We start from the raw sequence: 23,402 nt of genomic DNA, 5'->3' as shown, positions 1-23,402 counted from the left end.
CTGACACTGTGTCTCTGGGACTGGCTCCAGTCATTCCTGCCAGTCTCCCCTACCGAGGAGGGGCAACCAACCCATCTGACCGTTTTGTCACTTTTAACCTATGGAAATGCACTTATTTTATTTGCTGCAAACTTGTTCAGCTTTACCACATAGAGGACTTGTTTATAACATTTCATAAGCACCACAGCACCGGGAAATCTGCTTCACCAGCAGCAGAGTCAGGAAATGGGGCATTCTTCTGGAAGCAAGTCCTTGGCTTCCGCTCTACCCCTCCTGCCACCAGCAGTGGTTGTGGGTTAAGAAAGGCTGTGTGTTTCCTACTGCAGATATGCTAATGGGATCATTTTAGGGTGGTCGTTTTATGTTCACTTTTCATCTACTTTTATTTTTGGTATTTGGGTTTGAAATCACAGCCTTGTGTTTGCTCAGCACGCTCTCTGTCATGTCTTCAGCTCCTTTAACTCTATGCTGTTTCTCACTTAGTGTGAAATGACTTTGTCCAAGGCTGGCCTCATGCTGTCATCTTCCTAGGATGCCCATTATATTTGAGTTTACAGGGTGGGCCCATGCCTGGATTATTGTGAAATACGGTCTCATCAACTTCTTGTTCAGGCTGGCCTCAATCCATAGTTTGCTGCATGTTTTCCCCTGCATAGCCTCCAAGTTCAGCTCAGTGGTGTCTTTGTCCATTCTTGGTGCTATAAACGTATCCCCAATGGGGAAACCTCTACAGGGTGACGATTTGTTTCTCGTAGTCTGGGGTCAAGGTGTTCAAGGTCAAGCACTTTTCCGTCTGTTTTGGGCTGGGTTTCTGGTTCCTAGGTGGTCTACATGCTGTGTCCTCGTGTGGCAGAAGAGACACCTGCGTCCTTCCCTTGCAGGATGGGAAGGAAAGATCAGCTCCCTTCCTCAAGGGGACAGAGGACACTCATCATCCATGAGTCGGGCAAAAGGGTTAAATTCCAGGTCATGAATGTTGGGGAGCCAAGGCACTCACCCCATACCTTCCCACCTCTGCCTGGACTCTTTTCACATTGTACCTTCCAAATGATTTATCCATAGGACCCACCGCAAAGTGCTAGTGCCCCCAGGGCTAATTTTACATTCAGATTCCAATGCTTTACTATCATCTGAAACACACAGTGTTGAGTCACAAGTTACATGTGTTGTAAATACAACATGATCCTGGAATAGGGCAGACATTCCCAGGGGGATGATGGGAAAGAAAGGGTAACTATAGTTACCAATGAAATCCAAACATCAACTAGGAGACATGAAACCTGAGAGACTGCACCATTCTCTCCTGCTGGGCTCACACAGTGTTGACGTGCACACACGAGGTCTCACACATATATACTGTACTGTGTACAGGTGTGCACATACAGTGTGGACGTGTACACACGAAGTCTCAGTCATTTATATGTTGTAGTGGGTATTGGTATGCATAAACAGTGTGGACATGGACACATATGGTCTCTCTCTCTCTCTCTCTTACACACACACACACAGTACTGGACACACCTGGGCAAGGAGCCCCGTGGGTGGGGTCTGTGGGTCTGCAGCTCTCCCAGGCTGGATTTTCACTGAGCTTTGTCTCCTGCAGTACTGAGCACAGGTCACAAGGGCATGCAGGGCAGTGTGGAGGGGTCTGTCCAGGGCGTCCTGAGCTGCACGGTGCCCGCACCATTCATGCCCCACTTTGCCCTCATCCTGAGCCCTGCATCTGTGATGGAGTGGCTGCTCCAAGGCTCCATTCAGGTCTCAGCTCAGGGAGCTGCACTTGGCTTCCTCTTTCCATCACAGTCTCTTATCAGAGCTCCTGGACCACTCCAGCGTTCATGCCAAAGCTCATCTCTCTGCTCTGTCAGGTTTTCTGTTTACTTCTTTTTTCAAGCTAGTCCTGGGCCTTGAACCTGGGCCTGGACTCTTTCCCTGAGCTCCGTTTGCTCAAAGCTGGCACTCTTCCACCAGAGCTAGCACAACTTCTTTCTTTGTCTGTGATTAGTGGGAGATAAACATGTCACAGAATTTCTGGCATAGTGCGATTTTGAACTGTGATCCTCAGATCTGATCATCCTGAAAGCTAAGATGACAGGTGTGAGCCACCAGTGTTGGGCCATTTTTTCTTTCAAATTAGCTTCATTGTACCAAATAATGAGTTTGCTTATGACATTTTCACACGAGTGTGTAATGCACTTTGATTGCACACTCTCCTGCCCCTGACCAATCTTGCTGGCTTCTGCATGCTATTGCCATTCCAATTTTATATTCATGCTGTTGATCTTCTCCAGATCTTTATTCCACCTAAGAGACAAAAATACAGTATTACTCCTTTGGAGTCTGGCTTATTCTCATCAACAAAGTGTTCTCGATTTCTTCAATTTTTCTTCCAGTGATGTAAGTTCTTTCCTCTTTATAGCTGAATATTTCCATTCTATATACATCATTCCTCTTTATAGCTGAGTAATTCCATTCTGTATACGTAACACAATTTCTAGGTTCATGCATTGAGGAATCCATTGAAGGGACCCAGTCTGATCCCCAAACCTTTCCTATGTGGACAGTTCAAGACAAACACAACTGTGCAGTCACTATATCATAGACTGCCCGAGACCCATTGGGTGTGTGCAGGAGTGAGGAGAAGGATCATGGTGGCTTGGCTTTTAGTCTGTGGAGGGTTTTCCATTCTGAGTCCCATAGTGCACTCGCTCACATTCTGAGGGCACCATGGAAGGTTTCTTTTCCTGCATCTTTGTCAGTTCCCGTATCTTTTCTTGATGATCGTCAGGGTACAGTGTAGGGAGCCAAAAGGGAGTCTCTAAGCATGATAGGCTTGACTATCTCACTGGAACATCTTGAGGCTGTTTACAGAATCCAATCCTTTCATCCTGCCCCAAGCAAACACCCTGTAGCTGCTAACGACCACTTTTTCACACTGCTCTAAGCAAACATCCTGCAGCTGCTACGGCCAATGAAGAAGCTTCCTTATTCTAAGCATATAAATACCCCTTTGTGAAAAATAAAAATTTGCAGCGTGATCAGAATCCTTGTCTTGCTGTCATTCTTCGTGTCTCTTGTCCCTTCATTCCTTCTTGCTTAGGTTCATTGCCCTCGTTGAAGTCCTGCGGGTCGGGACAACTGGCGCCAATGTGGGGCATGAGCCTCTGACTAAGGAAGGAACGCCGTCCTCCGTGAAAACTTGGCCAAGTACAGTCCGAGATCGCCTCGACAGACCCTGCGGAGAGACAGATCTAGGAGGAGAGTGAGGACAATGCACGGTGAGTGACCCGCCATGGGACAAGCAATATCGTCACATGAGCTATTTCTGTCAGACCTCAAGGAGGCCCTCAAGACATGGGGAACACGGGTTAAGAAAAGGGATTTACAGGGGCTGGGAAGGTGGCTCAGTGGTAGAGTGCTTGCCTTGCATGCATGAGGCCCTGGGTTCGATCCCTCAGCACCACATAAGCAGGAAAAAAAAGCCAGAAGTGGTGCTATGGCTCAAGTGGTAGAGCACTAGCCTTGAGCTGAAGAGCTGAGGGACAGCGCCCAGGCCCAGAGTTCAGGCCCCACGACCGGACCACCCCCCCCCCCCAAAAAAAGAAAAGGGATTTACAATTATTTTTCTCATTCATAGAGGACTTGTGTCCTGTTCCCCTTTGAAGGAACCATAGATGCAAAAAGATGGCAAGGAGTAGGAGATTAACAGATTATTATGAAACTTTGGTTTGGAAAAGGTTCCTGCTACCACCTTTTCCTATTGGAATTTGATTAATGACATTTTAAAATGTTCTCTATTTGATAGTGAAATTTTAAAACTTGTAAAAATGGGAGAGGAGGTTCTCCAACATGCCTCTTGGCCCGCCGCGGATTGCCCATCGGTTGTATTAGATATGCCTTCTGGTCCATTTACTGAAAATCCCTTCCTTTTGTGGCCTGGCCCTTCAAGGGCCCACTGCCCCTCCAGATCCAGATGTTTTTTCTCTCCCCCCTTTATCTAACCTGGCCCCTTTACGCGAGTCCCTTCAACATAGGCGAGAACACCTTCAACTTTTAAAAGAACTGCGGTCCCTTGATTATGAACTCTGCACACTGGCCTTGGCCGATATGCCAAAACCCCCTAATAAAATTAAGGTTAGATCACGCCATCAATCAGTTCTCACCTTTCCAGTAACTCAGAGCCAGACAGATAGGACCTCAGAGGGTGAGGAGGACAACTCAGAAGAAGAGGAAAAGGAGGATGAGGAACAGGATACTGGGGATGAAGAGGAACAACCCACGCAGAAAAAGGCCAACAAGAGTATAAGAGGCTTAGCCTTCAGTTTGCTGAAAAGCTTAAAAATGCATGTGTCCAATATGGCCTGACTGCACCTTATACGTTAGCCTTGTTAGAAAACCAAAGTGCGTGCTGGCTCACCCCTAATGATTGGAAGTTCCTGGCCTGCGCCACCCTTAGTGGGGGTGATTTTCTTTTATGGGATGCAGACTTTAAGGAACAATGTAGAGAGACCGTGCAAAAAAAAATTGACTAAAACATCTTCAAAAACCTGGACCTATACTAAACTTTTGGGTAATGCCGCCCTTTGATACCAATGCTAAACAGGTGTGCTTTCCTACCGAACTTTTGGCACAAATTCAAAATGCTGGCCTTTATGCTTGGAAGCATCTCCCTCAAAAGGGATCGGCTACTACTTCCCTGGCAAAAGTTAGACAGGGGCCAGAGGAACCCTACAGTGACTTTGTCTCACGGCTTAACTTGGCTGCAGAAAAGCTTCTTGGGCTGAGTGAAAGTGAAGGTGCCTTTATTACATCTTGCCTTTGAAAATGCTAATCCGGCATGTCAAGATGTCCTCTGGCCACATAAAAACAAGGGTGACCTCTCTGAGTTTGTCAGGCTTAGTGCTGGATTAGGGACCACTCACGCCATGGGGCTCGCCATAGGCGCTGATTTTACTAAGGCATTTCAAAGTTCAGTCCCTGGCTAGGTACTTGCTTTAATTGTAAACAACCTGGTCACTTAGCATGTGAATGTCCCTTGGCAAACAAAGCCAAGGGGCAATGCCCTCCCAAGCTACAGGTAGACCACTCCCTGCCACTCTTTGTCTTTTAGATCAAGAAAAAGTGGCCCCAAGGTGGCTGCCAGAATGCTTGATAAAACAGGTGAATGGCTTATCATAACCCAGGGGAAACCTTCCCCCCAAGGATGATGCCTTTTCTCTTACAGATGCAGCTAGAACTCCAGACGTGGACCCTCTTGTTTGAATTTATTAAATAACGGATTAATCTCTTGGCTTCTAAGCCCACACAGGTTCATCACCATCGCCTTGATATGGCAGACCAAGGCATTGAGATCTAGGATTTACCCCAGGCTTTTAATTAGTGTTTTGCCATGAGCTTGTTCCAGTGGGAACCCTCCCCCCTTCCTTTTCCTTATTTAGAAAACCTTTCTCCTTATTCATAACTCCTGATCATTCAACGGGCAAGACCTATTGCGCCCCTGCCATAAGGGATAGGTTCGCCCCTCCTCCTATAGGCTCCTCTTCTTGGGGGAGGATGCACCTATGGGAGGAAGAAAAAATGCTCAAATCAAGGGTGCAGGTAAGACTGCAGAGGGATGGATCCGAGAGATCCCAAAACCCAAGACCCCTGAGTGGCAAGCTCTGGTGCATGACGGTTGGCATGCATACCCGCAAGCCGTCTCCTCAAAAAACATGCCAAGGCCTGTAAAATTCCCCTCCCCGAGTGAGGACGCTTGCTCAGAGCGGAGAAAAACCCTGGGCCCTTAGAGGAACAGAGCCTCTGTCACCCCCTTAAAAAGAGCAGCCAACAATTGATGGTCAATTTTCTAAATAAGAAAGGGGGAGATGTTGGGAGCCAAAAGGGAGTCTCTCAGCATGATAGGCTTGACTATCTCACTGGAACACCTTGAGGCTGTTTACAGAATCCGATCTTTTCATCCTGCCCCAAGCAAACACCCTGTAGCTGCTAACGACGACCTTTTCACACTGCCCTAAGCCAACATCCTGCAGCTGCTACGGCCAATTAAAAAGCTTCCTTATTCTAAGCATATAAATACCCCTGTGTGAAAAATAAAAATTTGCAGCTTGATCAGAATCCTTGTCTTACTGTCATTCTTCATGTCTCTTGTCCCTTCATTCCTTCTTGCTTAGGTTCATTGCCCTCGTTGAAGTCCTGCGGGTCGGGACAGTACAGTTGGAATGCAATGCAGTCATGATGTGCATTTCGTTTATGACTGAGAATATTGAATATCTTTTTTGTGTTATTGGCCATAGGAGATTCTTATTTTGAGCTCTGACCAATTCCTCTATATATTTATTAATGGAATTGTATGTACTGGTGTTTAATTATTTGAGGGATTCATGTATCCTGGAAATTCATCCTCTGTCAGATGCATGTATGGCCAAGATTTCGTCCCCTTCTGCATATGGTGTGTTTACTGTAGGAATTGAATGTTATTCTCTCCTCATGGCAAAATGTGAATTGAGTCTTGTCCACTTCCAACACTACTCCTTTTCCTCCAGGTCTTTGGTACTTCCAAGTGACAGTATCACTTTCATTTTCCATTTCTGGGAAGAAGGCCATGGGACTTTTGATGGAGGTTGATCAGTTCTTTAGACCTCTTTTGGTAATATGGCCATTTTCACAGTATCTGTTTTCTGGATCCTTGTAATTTAATGTCCTTCCACTGCCTTGATTTTTATGAGTGTCCCCTTGAATTCCTTACGTCAGTGTTTTAGAGTTGTCATTGTAGAGAGCCTTCTGTCCTTGGGTATATTTATGCTGGGCATTTTATTCTTTTATTGTTTTTGTTGTGAAAAGACTGTACAGAGGGGTTAGAATTACATGGGCAAGATAATGATTACATTTCTTATCAAGCATTATAGCCTCCTCCTTTGTTTTCCCTTCCCACCCCTTCCCATCCTCTTCCCTCACCTCCATACAATCCTCCCCCCCCACATCAAAGTTGTAAAGTTCGTTTTCGACATAATGACTTGTAAATCTCATTGTTGTAATGGGTCCACCTGTATCCCTATTTAAACGATTTATTTTTTCCCTTTCCCTCCACAAATTATACTGACATCATAAACAAGGGTTATACCATAGGGGAGAGATATACAAAGCAACAAAGAAATAATCTTAGAAATGTGTTAGAAACAATTGCGTGAAAGAAGAAAACATTTAAATATGTATCTTAGGTATCCTTTCTCTAATATCAACTTATCTGAACTTTTCTGCTTGACTTAGACATATACTAGTTTTTTTTGTGCGTTTTGTTTTTTTGGGGGGGTCCAGTTGTGGGGCCTGAACTATGGGCCTGGGCACTGTCCCTCAGCTCTTCAGCTCAAGGCTAGCACTCTACCACTTGAGCCACAGCACCACTTCCGGCTTTTTTCTTTTTGCTTTTATGTGGTGCTGAGGAATCGAACCCAGGGCCTCATGGATGCAAGGCAAGCGCTGTACCACTGAGCCACCTTCCCAGCCCAGACATATACTAGTTATTGCAAATAAGGGAAACCATGGGACCTATGTTTCTTTGGGCCTGGTTTACTTCACTTAATATAATTTTTTCCAAGCCTTTCCATTTCCTAATAAATGGGGCAATGTCATTCTTTCTGATGGAGGCATAGAATTCCATTGTGTATATATACCACATTTTCTTGATCCATTCATCTACTGAGGGGCATCTGGGTTGATTCCATATCTTAGCTATGGTAAGTAATGCTGCAATAAACACAGTCATGCTGGTAGCTTTAGTGTGGTCTTGTTTGTGATCATTTGGGTAAATGCCCAAAAGTGGGATTGGTGGGTCATAGGGGAGCTCTGTGTGGTGTCCTTTGAGGAATCTCCATACTACTTTCCAAAGTGGTTGAACAAGTTTACACTCCCACCAACAATGCAGTAAGGTTCCCTTCTGGTCACATTCCCTCCAGCATCTGTTGTTATTAGAGTTCTTGAGTATAGCCATTCTAACTGGGGTGAGGTGGTATCTCAATGTTGTTTTGATTTGCATTTCTTTTATGGCTAGGGAGGTTGAACATTTCTTCATGTGTCTACTGGCCATCCTTCCTTCCTCTTCAGGGAAGTTTCTCTTTAAGTCTTGAGCCCACTTATTTATTGAGCAGTTGTGTCTTTGAAGATTTGTTGTTGGGGGATTTAGTTTTTTGAGTTCCAGGTGTATTTTAGATATGAGACCCTTGTCTGTTTTATGGCTAGTGAAGATCTTCTCCCAATCCATGGGCTTTCTATTGATCTTGCTAGCTATGTCCTTTGCCATACAGAAGCTTTGTAATTTCATGCAATCCCATTTGTGCAACCTTTCTTTGATTTGTTGTGTTTCTGGATCTCTATTAAGAAAATTTCGACCTGTGCCAAGGAGTCCTAGGGTTTCGCCTATTCCATCCTGTAATGTTTTCAGAGTGTCTGCTTTGACGCCAAGGTCTTTGATCCATTTGGAGTTGATTCTGGTGCAGGGTGATATATAAGGATCTAGCTTTAGTTTTCTACAAGTAGTTAGCCAATTTTGCCAGCACCATTTACTGAAGAGGCTGTCTTTCTTCCATTCTATTTTTTTTTTTAGCTCCCTTATGGAAGATTAGATGGCTATAGGTCTGTAGGTTCATTTCTGGGTTTTCAATTCTACTCCATTGGTCCTGAGGTCTGTTCTTGTGCCAGTACCAAGCTGTTTTGATTACTATGGCTTTGTTGTAGAGTTTGAAATTTGGTATTGATACTCCTCCAGCACTGTTCTTTCTGTTGAGGATCGCGTTTGCTATTTGGGGTCTTTTATTGTTCCATATAACTTTTTGGATTGCCTCTTCTATTTCCTTGAAGAATGAGGTTGGAATATTGATAGGTATGGCATTGAATTTGTAGATAGCCTTGGGAAGTATTGTCATTTTCACGATGTTGATCTTTCCAATCCAGGAGCATGGGAGTTTTTGCCACTTTATAAGTTCTATTTTGATTTCCTTTTTCACATTTTTAAAGCTTTCATCATAGAGGTCACTTCTTTGGTTAAGTTAATTCCTAGGTATTTTATTTTTTGTGGGGCTATTAGGAATGGAGTTGCTTTCCTAATTTCAGCCACACTTTTCTCATTGTTGGCATACAGAAAAGCCATTGATTTTTGAGGGTTAATTTTATACCGTGCTACTTTGCCAAAGTTTTGAATCAGCTTGAGTAATTTGGGAGTGGAGTCTGTGGGATTCTTTAAATACAAGATCATGTCATCTGCAAAGAGGGAGAGTTTTACTTCTTTCCCTATTTGGATCCCCTTTATGTTTGCATCTTGTCTTAATGCTGTAGCTAGGCATTCTAATACTAGATTGAAGAGAAGTGGAGAGAGTGGACAGCCTTGTCTCGTTGCTGAGTTAAGAGGAAATGGTTTTAGTTTTTCACCATTAAGTATAATGCTGACTGTAAATTTGTCATATACAGCCTTTATGGTATTGAGGAATGTTCCATGGCTTCCTAATTTTTCCAGAATCTTCATCATAATGGGGTGTTGGATCTTGTCAAATGCTTTTTCTGCATCTATTGAGATGCAGAACCATGTGGTTCTTATCTTGCTCCTGTGGATGTGGTGAATTATATTAATTGATTTGCGTATATTGAACCAGCTTTGCATCCCTGAAATGAATCCTGTTTGATCGTGGTGTATGATTTTTTGAATGAATTGTTGAAGTCAATTGACCAGAATTTTGTTGAGAAGTTTTGCATCAATGTTCATCAAAGAAATGGGTCTAAAGTTCTCTTTCTTTGATGAGTCTCTGCCTGGTTTTGGGATGAGGATTATGATGGCTTCATAGAGTGAGTTCAGTAGTGAACTTTCTCTTTCAATTTCATTGAAGTGTTGGAGGAGTATTGGTGTGAGCTCTGTTTTGAATGCCTTGTAGAATTCTGCTGTAAAACCCTCTGGTCCTGGGCTTTTCTTAGATGGACAGGCCTTTTATTGCTGTTTCTATTTCAATGCTTGACATGGGCCTGTTAAGATGGTTTAACTCATCTTGGTTTAGTTTTGGCATGTCAATATTTGCTAGGAAAAGGTCCATTTCTGCCAAGTTCTCAAACTTATTAGCATAAAGTTTTGAGAAGTAGTCCCTTATAATGTTCTGAATCTTGGTTGTTTCTGTGGTGATGTTTCCATTCTCATCTATGAGTTTATTTATTTGGGTGTGTTCTCTTCTTTTTCTGATAAGATTTTCTAAGTGTCTGTCAATTTTGTTAATTTTTTTCAAAGAACCAACTCTTTGTTTTGTTGATTCTTTCTATGGTTTTTTTGGATTCTAATTCATTGAATTTAGATTTAATTGTAATTATTTCTTTTTTTTCTCATTAACAAAGTAGTCAATCCCTTTATTTTTAAAATTTTTTATGTACACATAGGAACGATCTTTATAATGTACATTCAATATAGAAAGCTTTATATAGTTGATAATGTATAGAACATTTCACAATTACACTAATCTCTTACATCAACATCTTGACATCCATTTATACTTAAAAAATTTTTTTTTCCATCTACTGGATTGGGGTTTATCTTGCTGCTCTTCTTCAAGGAGGCTCAGATGTCTCATTAATTTGTTGGTTTCAGATTTCTTCAATTTGTTGATGTAGGAACTCAGAGCTATAAACTTGCCCTGAGTACTGCCTTTGCTGTGTTCCAGAGGAGCTGGTAGTTTGTGTGTTCATTTTTGTTGAATATCATGAACATTTGAATTTCCTTTCTAATCTCTTCCATTACCCACTGGTGATTAAATAGTGTGTTGTTCAGCCTCCATGTGGTACAGGACTTTCTTTGGTGGCTTTTGGTGTTGAGTTCTAATTTTATTCCCTTGTGGTCTGAGAGAATGCAAAGTGTAACTTCAATGTTTCTGAATTTGGATAAGTTTTCTTTGTGGCCTAAAATGTGGTCTATTTTGGAAAATGTTCCACGTGCTGCTGAGAAGAGTGTGTATTCTGATGTTTCTGGGTGAAATAATTGGTAGATGTCTGTTAAATATAGTTGATCTATGCAGTTGTTTAGGTCTGCGGTTTCTCTGTTGAGTTTTTGCCGAGTTGATCTACCTAGTGGGGAAAGTGGTGTGTTAAAGTCCCCAACGATTAATGTCTTTGGATCTATGTGGGATTTGAGGGAAAGTAGTGTTTCTTGGATAAATTTGGGTGCTCTGTTGTTTGGAAAATAGATATTTAGAATTTTAATATCCTCCTGAAGGAGAGATCCCTTAATTAGTATGTAGCTACTTTCTTTATCTCTTCTCATTAATTTTAATTTGAAGTCTATTTTATTTGATGCTGGAATGCAACTCCTGCCTGTTTATGGGTGCTGTTTGCTTGGTAGATTTTGTTCCACCCTTTCACATAGAAAATATGTTTGTTTTTATGGGCAAGATGTGGCTCCTGAAGGCAGCAGATAGAAGCATCTTGGTTTTTAATCCAACTAGACAGTCTATGTCACTTAATTGGAGAGTTAAGTCCATTAATGTTGAGAGATAGGACTGAGAGGTATTTGGGAGTTCCTGCCATTTTATCCACCTTCTTGGGGGCTGCAGCAACTGGGTTCTTCCTATGGTTCTTGGATTCTCAGTTCGGGGGCAGTTTCTTGCCCTTATTGTGGTCTTGTTGGTTTTCTATGTGTAAGACATCTTTAAGAATCTTTTGTAGGGCTGGTTTGGTGTTTCAATTTTTCTTTGGTATGGAAGGTTTTTATTTGACCTTCGGTTATGAAGGAGAGTTTAGCTTGGTACAGTATTCTTGGAGGATAGTTGTTTGTCTTTACGGCATGACATACATCATTCCAGGCTATTCTTGCTTTGATTGTCTCTGCTGAGAAATCTGAGGTGATTCTAATTCATTTCCCTTTATAGCTGATTGATCTTTTCTCCTTGACAGCTTTAAGGATCCTTTCCTTGGTCTGAATTGATCCTGTGAGGATTATAATGTGAGGGTGTGATGTAGTGTTCTGGTCTGGCCTATTTTGAGTTCTAAAAGCTTCTTGTATCTGAATAGGCCTATCTTTTTGCAAGTTTGGGAAATTATCTGCTAAGATAATCGGATTTCCTAGACCATTAACTTCTGTGTCTAGGTGCTCCTCTGCACCCATTGTCCTCAGAGTAGGTCTTCTGATGGTGTCTTCCAAGTGTTGAATAGATCTGTCATAGTTCTTGGATTTGTCTTGGATGGTTGTATGTTTTTTCTCTATAATATCTAAGCTGTTTTAATCCCCGAGATTCGATCTTCTGCATGGTCTAATCTACTATCAAGATTTTCTACTTTGTTTTTTATTTCTTTTCCTTCTAGTTGGTGAGCTTTGATTGCTTCAAATTCTTTGTTGGAGCTTTGTTTTATATCTTGTATGAGCTTCCTTACTTCCTTAATTTGGTGTTCAGTGTTTATTCTCAAATCACTTAGTTGATTGGTTATGGTCCTTTGGACTCCCATTCTTTCTGTTGGGTTCCATTCAGCATTCCCTTTGTTGTCTCCCTGACTTCTTTCAGCTCTCTGTTTATGGACTCCATGAATGCCTTTAGTGAGCTTTGTGTATTGTCATCCTGCTCTCTCAATTCCTATATTACTCTTTGAATAGCCTCCTCACATTCACTCAATTTCTGTAGTTCTCTTTGAGTGTTCTCAGCCTGCTCAAGCCATTCCCGACTTTCTCTTTGTTCTCAGCCAGCTCCCTCAATTCCTGTCTATGTCTTTGACTGATCTCAGTCTGCTCAAGCCATTCCTTTATTTCTCTTTGAGTGTTCTCAAGGTGCTCATGAAATTCCTGTATCAATCTTTGAGTAGCTTCCTTATGCTCATGATATTCCTGTATTGACCTTTGTTTGCCTCCTCTCTCTCCTTATCATGCTCATACAGATTCCTTCGCAGGTTTTCAATCTTTTTATTTACCATGTTTACCAGTAGTGATTGTAGAGGTTTCTGGGAACTCTCCTCTGGATTATTCATTACCTGTTCTCTCCCCTGATTATCATGAGTGGGAGTTGAGATACCAGGACTTGCTATTTTTCTTGTGTTTTTCTGGCTTTCCCTGCCCATTTGGGATTAAAGTTAAACCAGTTTTGTGATAGAACACTATATTAAGGCAAGCATCATCCAAAGTCTGTAGTTGTACAGTCAAAAGTCTGCAGATACAATCTAGTTCAACAGATATAGCTATTCAACATCAAACAACTATGTATTAATGGACTATGAACTGCAAAGAAGAATTTGGCAAACCAAAATTATTAGGTTTAGGGAGAGATGTGGGTAAAAATAGGAATAAGGGATATGGAAAGGCAATGGGAGAGTTAACTTAACTAAGTCCTAATCTCAAAACAAGAAATAGGTTGGATAGAATGATAGTAGAGAGAGAGAAAAGAAGATGAAAGAGAAAGAGAGAAAAAAAGAGACAAGAAAAAATAGAAAAACAAAAATTAAAAATTAAAAAGTGGATAGGATAAGAGAAGGGTAGGGCTAGAAAAAAGATGTGAAAAACTTAAAAATAAAAATGCTAAAAATATTATATAGGTATAAAGAGGTAGTACTGCTATTAAGGAATTTAAATCTAAGAAGTTTTGAATTGAGTAATAAATTTCTGGATTAAGTGTGTACACAATGGGGGATAAGGTCTAATAATCGACTATCGGAATATCTGAGGATTAGCAGAACAGCAATTAAGTCATGCAAAGAAGAAGGAAAGAGAAGAAAAGGTGAAAAGAATGAGAAGGAAAGAAAAAAAGGATCAAAAGGTCAGTAGAGCTAAACAAAAAAATTTGAAAAAAGAAAAAAGAGATAAAGAAAAGAAAAACACACACACACACACATATACCCCTAAAATAAAAATTATAAGAGGAAGAAAAAAAAGTTAATAGGAAACAATTTTTTTAAGTTAAAAATTAAAAAAAGTTTTAGAAAAAATTTTTTGTATAAAAGTACAAAAAAAGAGTTCTTTGATTTTTTCGGGGCAGGGGGTGGGAGATTGGGAAGATCCTGTATCTCCTTTGTGTCCATAGCCAGTCTCTAATTGGAGTCTCTGGTCTGCTTGTGGTGTTTGATTTTCCTGTGGCTTGGCTGGTTTCTTAAGTCAGTTTGTTTCAGCAGGCAGAAAAATGGTCTCTTTTACCCAGGATTTTGTGATCCTCCTCCCAGGCTAGTTCAATGGGAGGGAGATCTGCTTTGAGTATCACAAAAGAGGGAGATGGCTGTTTCCTCTAGTTTGGAGATGCTGTGATGAGGGTAGGTTCTGGGTAGAGTTGAGGCCTTTCAGCAAACAGTGGCCTTTCCCTGAGGGGCTAGATTCTGAGACACTTACAGAGCCCAGCCTGGAGCCATTCTCAGGGTTTATGTTTACTGAATTTCAATTGATTGTCAAAGCTGCTGTAGGGAGGGGCAGCCTCCACCCAGGGAAAAGTCACCCAGCCCCCACAGCCAGCCCCAGGAGTGGCTTTCTTCACTGGGTAAACAGAGCCTGGCAGGCCAGGTTAGGTTTCTGTGACCTGCTTAATGACTCTTTTGTTTTCTTCCAAGGCCTTAGTTGGAGCTAGCTGCTCAGCCAGGCCTTTGTCAGTATCAAAGATGGAGATCTCCAGTAGTGGGGAGGCATGGCATTCCCTCCTCTGCTCCCTGAGAAGGAGTGAGGATGTCAGGCTTCTACTCAAGCTGGAGTCTTGGTTCCTGGGTCATCTCGGTCTGAAAACTGAAGGATGAAGATGTCTGCTCCTTGTCAGTTCTTGCTGGTGTTGAGTAGAATCTGCTGGCCCATTGCATCTGGTGCCTTTGTCCCAGATTCCCTGTTTTGCAGGTGAAAGATTAAAAATTAGAGTTACATTTTACAATTGCTAACTGCTGGTTTTGCTTCTGTAAACTTGCTTGCGCTAGCACTGACCCTTCCCCTCCCTGGAAATAAATAAAAAGTTTCAGAGCCTAGATGTCGGCCCTGGGACAAGCTCTGTAGTCGTAAATAAAGAACTAGCAAGTAAATTCCCCAGGTGGCCAAATGGGACCCAAGATAAGGAACAAAGAGCATGCTCCTCTGCATTCCTGTGTAAAAATTCTCGGTTTAGTGGGCTCAAGATAAGGACCATCTCGTGAGCCCAACAAATTAGGCCAAATGTTAATTAATCATAAGTCTGTAACTCCTTAAACTCCCTAACCCTTATCTCCCAGAGTGACTATCTCCGTTTGATCATCCGCGCCAATTGTTTTATTACAAAGAGTGTTATAAACTTCCCCTTGTAGTAAACTGAGCCAATCCTGGGAAACCTGGGGTCTTATGCTAATCCTGTGGCTTTTGTCTTTAGAAGTGCCTGTAACCGCTGCTCCGGGCTTCCTGTCTGCCTTGGACAGAGAGCCCCTTTGCGCAAATGCCAAATAAACTCCTCTTGCTTATTGCAGCTGCTGGCTTGGAGTCTTGGTTCTTGGGGTGCCCTCCCGTTGAAGAAAGCATCCCAGGGGGTCTGGGGTCTTTCACAGGTATGGCGGCTACGGCCGCCGTCGCCGCCTCCAGTGTTGCAGTGGCGGCTGCTGGCAAGTGCTCAGATCTGTCTCCTTGCCTGGATTTTCCCTCTGTGGCCTAACTCTCTGTACTGTGATGGCACACTTGGTATGATTCTCTGGTTTAGGACTGTTCACTGGAACTCTAAAACTGCTTTCTATGTGAGAGCTTGTTTTAGTCTCCAGCTTCTCCTCTGCCATCTTCCTGGAACTTCTCTCAGGGCACTTTATTTATTTTCTGAGGATCTTGTGAATGGCTGTTTTCCTGATTACTTTCTCACTAGGGTACTGGTAGAAGAGATGGAGCTGATTTTTAATGCTGATTTTCTGTGTTGCTGAAAATTACTTCTCATATCCAAAGGCTTTGGTTGGGATCTTGTGGTCTTCCAATAGTGCAATATATTCAGCATGGAAGGTATTTTAAGAGCCTCATTACTTTGTTGTCCCTTGCTTGGCATGTAGGCAGATGAGAGAATACTGTTGCTGTGAATAGCACCTTGAAAAGACTGAGTAAAATGAAATTGAGGCAGTCAGAGGGTTGTTCTTTGTCTTTATACTCAGAAGGCATATAAAGGATTCATGTGGTATATCTGTTTTTAATGTATGGAGGAAGCATTATATTGTCTCCATAGTGAGTAGTCTGATCTGTGTGATTTCTACTGTTCCTGAGGAACCACTGTTCTATCTCCATAGTGAGTGGTCTAATCTGTGTGATCTCTACTGTACATGAGGAAGCCCTGTACTGTCTCCATAGTGAGTGGTCGGATCTGCCCTCTTCTTGGACTACAAGTGATGGAGTCAGAGGTCCAGCTCCTAAGAGACTCTTCAGTGTCTTTATGCTGAGAGCTGTTAAGAGAGCAATGTTTACTAAACAAATTAGTGCCTGCTGCAATCAATTTCTCCCCATTTCAGGACTTGTCAACATAATGATGAAAATATTCTGCAGAAGAGCAAAATTCCCTTTTCTACCTTTCTCAGCTCTAAATCACAACCTCCACCACAGGCTGTTTGCAGCTAGTGCTGCTGTCTGGTGAGCAGGAACAGCTTCTCCCTCAGAGTTTCTGACACCTTCTGGATGTGGTTTCCTCACCGTGTCTTGCACAGTAGTACACAGCCGTGTCCTCGGCCTTCAGGCTGCTGATCTGCAGATGAGCTGTGTTGACAGAGGTCTCCAGGGAGAAGACAAATCGTCCTTTGAAGCCCTCAGCGTAGGTTGGATTTCCAGTGTTAGTGTTGATCCACCCCATCCACTGCAGGCCACCTCTTGGCTCCTGCCTCACCCAATTAATACCATAGCTAGTGAAGGTGTATCCGGAAGCCTTGCAGGAGACCTTCACGGCTTCTCCTGGCTTCTTCAGCTCAGGCCCAGACTGCACCAGCTGCACCTGGGAGTAGGTACCTGTGGGGGAAACACTGGAGTTAGGGCCGGGAGCTCCTCGGAGTCCTCGGCAGCCCTGGCCTGGGGTCCTCACCTGGGGCAACTGCCAGCAGGAGAAGGAGCCTCCACATCCACTCCATGCTGTGGGGATGTGGACCGAGTGGCTCTGGAGACTGGAGGGTGAGGCCTGTGTGTATGTGTCAGAGGAGCCTGGCCTTTCTACTCTGTGGGCCTCAGAGATTTGCATATGGCCCTGCCCTTAAGCACCTGCTGGGCTAATCTACCCATGGACATCCTGACTCCTTAGATCCAGGCACAGATCCCACCCCAGCGGAAGTGCAAATGGCCTCTCTGGTGGGTGGAAGATCGTGATGTTCTCATGAGTTCCCTCTGTCCTGCCTGATGTCAGATCTATGAACTGGGATTGTGGGACCCAGTGAGCCCAGAACCACCACCACACAGGACCCACAGCCCCCCTCGTCCACGGATGGCTTTCCACAAGTCATGAGTGGAGGAGGTGAGAGCAGGAGGGGTACATGATGACATCATCTCCTTTTTGAGAAGATCCACCATTTCCAGATGGCCAGGAGTGTCCACTGTAGGTTCAAATGAATCTGTGCTGTCTATGTGCGGACAGCGTCCTGAGAAGTATGCTGAGCTTCCTTCAGTTTCACCAGCAGCATTTAATCCAGGGTGTGTGGTACCTCCTCTTCCTCCTTCCTCTGTGTCACTTGTGTGTGACCCAAGGGCCTCCATGTTGGAACTGACGGCACATGCAGGGAGCAGAGGCTGGTCACAGGTGCTGGGAGACAGTGAGGGAGAAAGCTGTGTCTCCTTTTCAGAGACCAGAACTCCAAACCTGAGCTTCTCATGAGCTCCTGGTCAAGGTCCTGTGTCCTCAGAATGAAGTTGACCCCAAAAGAAGAAAAGCAAGCTGTGGGAATACATCCTGTTTTCCTGGACTAATTGAACAGAGGAGCTACTTTTCACCAGGCAGTATGTCTGCCCTTGAGCCATGCTTGGGACTCTGGTTATTAATGTTTACTAGTGAGTAGTGATCACATACAAGGTTTGTCACAATATCTTCATATATTCCTGCAGTTTGCCTTCATCACAGTCACCTTATCTACCCGTCTTCTCTTTTCCCCCATTAATGGTTCCATGATTCTATTTTAATTCATGGATATAATGCACTTGTTGTCCATTTCTTTCTCTGTGGACAATGCTGGGTTGTCCCCGGGGCCTGAGTTGCTGTCCTTGACCTTTGGTGCTCACGTCTGGTGCTCTATCCCTTGAGCAGCAGCTTCCTCTCTGGTTTTGGGTGAGTCGTGTGAGCTGGGATTCTCGTCAATTGCTTCCCAAGCTGGATTGGAACTTCACTGCTCAGATCACAGGCTCCCCACAGCTGGGGTCACAAGATCCTCTATCCCTGGCTCCTCTCTGAGCCAATGTTAACAGACACACATTTCACTGGCACAGGACACACCCAGGTTACCTGAACATGCAGAGCAAGCGCCGCCCAGCTCAGCGTGTCCCCGGCGCCCCCTGCTGGTGGCCCGCGTTCCTGCAGGTGTCTGAAGCCCACATCCTCCCCAGGTGGACAGCAGAGCTCTGTGGTGTGGAGTATGGGGCTCTGCTGTCTCTCTCAGGTGCACGTGTGTCTGTGGAGGTGACTTCGGTGTCACCGTGTCTCCTGTCCAGTGCAGCCCCTCCTCATGAGTCAGTGAAGCTGATGCCAGAGGCACCGCTGGTCCTGATGCAGCTGGAGGCCAGCAGTGAGCAACGGGACCTCAAGGGTTCACAGGCTGATCCTGACTCTGACCACACCTGGACAGCACACAGGGGCAAGGAGAAACACGTCTGTCGACACCTGCAGCCACAATCCCTCTGAGTCCCACAAGTGCACCTGTGCAGCTCCACTGGCACAGAGTGCCCAGCGGTATGATCTCCTGACCGCGGTCACAGGCCAGTGTGACCTTGAGGTCAGAGGTCAGCACAGTCCCACAAGGACTGCTGGGACCCGCGTCTCCTCAAAGCACACAGAGCACAATTCTGGGCTGGGGCAGTGTTCCACCCACAAGACACCCATGGGGCATTCCGTAGATCACAATGCCCCAGCCTGAAGACATCATCTTTCCAAATATACCCTTTTTTTTTTTTTATTTTGGGGGGGTCCGGTCCTGGGGCCTGAACTCTGGGCCTGGGCGCTGTCCCTCAGCTCTTCAGCTCAAGGCGAGTGCTCTACAACTTGAGCCACAGCCCCATTTCTGGCCTTTTTTTTATCTGCTTATGTGGTGCTGAGGAATCAAACCCAGGGCCTCATGTATGCAATGCAAAGCACTCTACCACTGAGCCACCTTCCCAGCCCTCCAAATATATTCTTAAGAAAAATTATTTCAATGCAGGAGATTCTCTTTTGTAACATAAAATAGAATAAACCGTTTATCCTTTGACTCCAGTTAGACCAGGCTTTTTATTTTCAGGAAATATTGTGGTTTACACCCTTGGGCGGGTCACTTCACAGATAAAGGTTTGTTTGGTTCGTTGGGCAAGAGGGAGAGGAAAGGCGTTCACCTTGAAGGTCTTCTCTGCTTCACAGCTGAGGGAAGTCAAATATTTGGAATATCTCTGCAGGTCTCTGCAGGTGCTGTGGGCTGCCTGGCACTGCCAGGCCATTTGGAGCTTCTCCTCTGGGAAATGTAACTCAGTTGACTCTGAGTTCTCATCATTTCTCATCTTTAGGAAATGGAAGGAAGATGTTAGGCTACTTTGAGTCGAGGCATATGAAAATGTGTATTTAATACAAGCAGAAATTGTGTACCACTTGTCCAGTATAGAACTGACACAGGGGATGCAAAGTTCTCCAGAATACATTCTAAGAATGATGGCATTTTAACTATTGGACATCATTCTTATTTTTCCTAAGAAGGAATTCCACCTGGTCCCACACAACCCAGTCACTTTGGAGACTTGGGAGTTCACGTGACAGGAAATCATGGAGGTTCTCAAGTGCAGCAAGTTTCCATGACCATCATTTTCACCCATTTTCCTAACCCAGCAGAACACAGGACCATGACAAGACTGTGAGATGGTAGTGCGTGGCTGTTGCTCCATTCATGACCTGAGTAAGTCACAGGACTGTATGTGGTCTTGGTACACCCATGTAACACCATTTACTGAAATTCAGTTATGACCCCAGATAAGGTCACCAGGACTGTAGGAGGACACGGTACATCCATAGGTCCATGTACTCTACTCCATGTATGACCCTACAGCAGGTCCAAGTTCTGGGGAAGTCTGTGCATGGGTAGGCCTGGGAACCTGCGTAATTCTCTGATCTAGCCTCGGCATTTTGTCATGAACACCACCTGGTCTGTACATTCTGCTAAATAAAAATGGCACCGATTTTGTGGGTATTTCACAGGAATTATACTTAGACTTAATGTGTGATCAATGTTCCATTTTGTAGCAGAATAGGTTCTCTATAAGCAGAAATATTACAATGAGGATGAACCTGAAGTTAAACAAGTATGGTTTGTGAATTATTTTGGTACTGCAATTGCACAGAGGTTATTCTCTTTATGTGACTGTATAAGGAAGAAAAGTGGTCCTGTGTGACGTGAATGTATAAGGGAAGAAAAGAGGTCCATTGTGAAGTGAATGTGTAAGAGGAAGGTAAGACGTCCCATGTGAAGTGAATGTGTAAGGGAAGAGAAGACGTCCCGTGTGAAGTGAACATGAAAGAGGAGGGGAAGAGGTCCTGGGTGAATATTCCCTGTGGAGTAGGTGTTTGATGAGCCCATAGTTCCTTGTCTGGCTTACACGTTCACAGGACACAAATGAGAGGAAACAGACTTTCAGGTTCTAGACATATTCCCAGCTGATAGTGCAGGGAATATAAAAACTCCCCTCATATTCTGTTGGGAGCTGACAGTAAAGCTGTAAGGTCATCTTGACCCCTGTGCTCACTTGAAGGCACGTACAAGGAACTGGCTTACTTAAAAAACACCAGGTGCCCAGGATTGCTTTGCTATGTCTGCAGTTTGTTTTACTTTCTACCAGTTGACCTTGTCTTGTTTTACTGCACTCTGTTTTTACTGAAATTTTCCTTGTTTTTCTGGACTACTGTAACCTTATGTTACCTCTTGACTTCTAATAGTATATATTTGGAAAAGTTAAAAATAAACGGTGCTGCAGTCTTGAGCTGCAGACCTCCCGACCCCATCCTTTGTCTTATGTCCTTATTTTTCCATCCTCGCCCCATAATTCAGGACACCCTTTCATTGCCGGCAGGCTCTGGCAATATTCCAGTGATAAGAGGGGTAGATAAATCTCTGCATTAGTGTACATAACTGTGCATTGGAGATTTGCATATGAAAATGTGCATAGGGAAACTACATAAAAGCAAATTAGATTTGTATATGTATATAAATGTGTGAAGTTATACATAGGGTACACATTAGAGCAACATATACACACATATATAACACACATGGAATAAATGTATTCTACATATATACACATGTGTGCATATCTACACAGAGTTGTATACCTATGTATATCTAGAACAAAAAAAATGATCATCTTGATGCAGAAAAAGCTCTTGACAAACTCCAGCATCCTTTTATGCTGAAAGCTCTATAGTAGGGGATCAGTTGACTGGAAAACGTGTTCACATGACTATTAGCTGGGAGTTTTGCCCTGGCTTTATTCACTGGGAACCCCTTGCTGTCTGTGTTTTCTGAGAATGGGACGGGTAGAACCTTTCCCACATTCAGCATGGGCTCAGGTCTGCAGCCCTTGGCTCAGAATCATCTCTGTGTTCTAAGCAGCGCTGAGGGAATCAGCCTTCTCCTCACAGCCCGAGGCAGCTGCGTTGCCTCAGGTTTCTGACACACTCAGGATGTGGGTGTGCACACTGTGCCTCGCACAGTAGTACATGGCCGAGTCTTCTGCTGTCAGCCTGCTCAGCTCCAGGGATGCTGTGCTGGAGGAGGTAGGTGTCTGCAGTCAGGGAGACCTTGCCCTGGACCTTCTGAGTGTATTTGGTCTCACCATCACTAGGATCGATCCTTCATCCACTCAAGCCACTGTCCTGCCTTCTGCCTCACCCAGTGCATATAATAGCTGGTGAAGGTTTATCCAGAGGCCCTGCAGGCCAGCCTGACCGAGTCTCCAGGCCTCCTCACTTCAGCCCCAGGCTGCTCCAGCTGGACCTGGGAGTGGACACCTGCAGAGGAGAGGGAGGCTGAGAATCCCATCCAACCTCGTCATCTACAGCGTGTGTAGAAAGGGATGGATGCAGAGGAGCTGGTGGGGGTCACTGGGACTCTGCAGGTAAACACAGCTCAGCGGTGCCCACGACTGGGCTCAGTGGGTCACAGAGCAGCCCGGACCTGACCGATGGCCCCTCACATGTCACCAGCAAGAGGAAAGGGGACAACGGGATCAAAGCCGGGCTGGATGCTGGGCTGTGTGAATAGAACGGTGGGCCTTGAAATCCATCAGTGACATGGAGGCCCTGGCTCTGCACAACATCCCGTGCACTCCCACCTGAGGATAAAGACTGACCTAGCCAGGGAGTCCACTTTGTCTCTCCCGAGTCTGAGAGGAAAGGACTGAGCAGGGATCTTGACCTTCCTCAGATATGACCCCAGTGATCTCAGCAGTGTCCACCGACTGTGCATGGTGCTGTGCCTGATACTCTCAAGGATGCATCATCATCCACAACAGAACCACCACAATGGAAGACAGAACAAGCTGTGTGCTGAGGGGCTGGAGAAGAGTAAGGAGAACACAGTAGACAGCTCTGTGGGGAATGTTGTGTCCTGTGGAGGGGCCAGGCCCATAGAGGAGTCAGAACCAGAGTGCTCCACAGCTGCTCCTGTGACTGCCATGATCTCAGTGTGAGCCGAGTGCCCCCTGCTGGTGCTGAGCGCCCTGCAGGGAGGTTTGTGTCTGGCCCACACTGGATTTCCTGCACTGTGTCTCTAGCACAGTAATAGACGGCCGTGTCCTCTACTCTCAGGCTGTTCATCTGCAGGTAAAGTATGTTCTTGCTGTTGTCTTTGGAGTGGTGAAGCGGCCCTTCACAGAGTCTCCATACTTTATGTCACTACTACTTCCACTGATGTATGAGAGCCACTCAAGCCTCTTCCCTGGAACCTGGCGGAACCAGCTCATGCAGTTACTACTGAAGTCGAATCCGGAGGCTGCACAGGAGAGTCTCAGGGACCCCCCAGGCTGCACCAAGCCTCCCCCAGACTCCACCAGCTGCACCTCACACTGCACACCTGCAAACACAGAGAAACCTGGTCAAAATGTTTACACACGTCCCCTGTCCCTCCCACTACTGTACATTTGCACACTCAGTGTGCCTTGTCCCAATACATTACCTTTCAGCAGAACAAGGAGAACCCAGCACAGCCCCAGCTCCATGGTGAGTGCTCTGTGTCAGCCTGAGCCCTGAATGGTTCACCTGGAATCCAGGGCTGACGTCTCTCCACGCCTTCAGGGTCAGGGC

The 23,402-nt window shown here is 44.6% G+C and overlaps 1 pseudogene and 1 gene segment (V, D, J or C); both read right to left on the bottom strand.

Annotated features, from left to right (window-relative positions):
- Positions 1-16,553: 16,553 nt before the first annotated feature.
- Positions 16,554-17,019, bottom strand: LOC122101406. The segment is given in 2 exon segments: positions 16,554-16,900; positions 16,974-17,019. Coding segments are annotated over 2 exon segments (393 nt in total).
- A 4,741-nt stretch (positions 17,020-21,760) lies between these two features.
- LOC122101405 lies at positions 21,761-23,338 on the bottom strand (annotated as a pseudogene).
- Between the last annotated feature and the right edge of the window lie 64 nt (positions 23,339-23,402).

Source organism: Dipodomys spectabilis, unplaced genomic scaffold, assembly GCF_019054845.1.
Source record: "Dipodomys spectabilis isolate Male_0828 unplaced genomic scaffold, ASM1905484v1 ptg000657l, whole genome shotgun sequence".
In the NCBI taxonomy this organism is placed as follows: domain Eukaryota; kingdom Metazoa; phylum Chordata; class Mammalia; order Rodentia; family Heteromyidae; genus Dipodomys; species Dipodomys spectabilis.
This window is presented reverse-complemented; position numbering and strand designations above follow the sequence as displayed.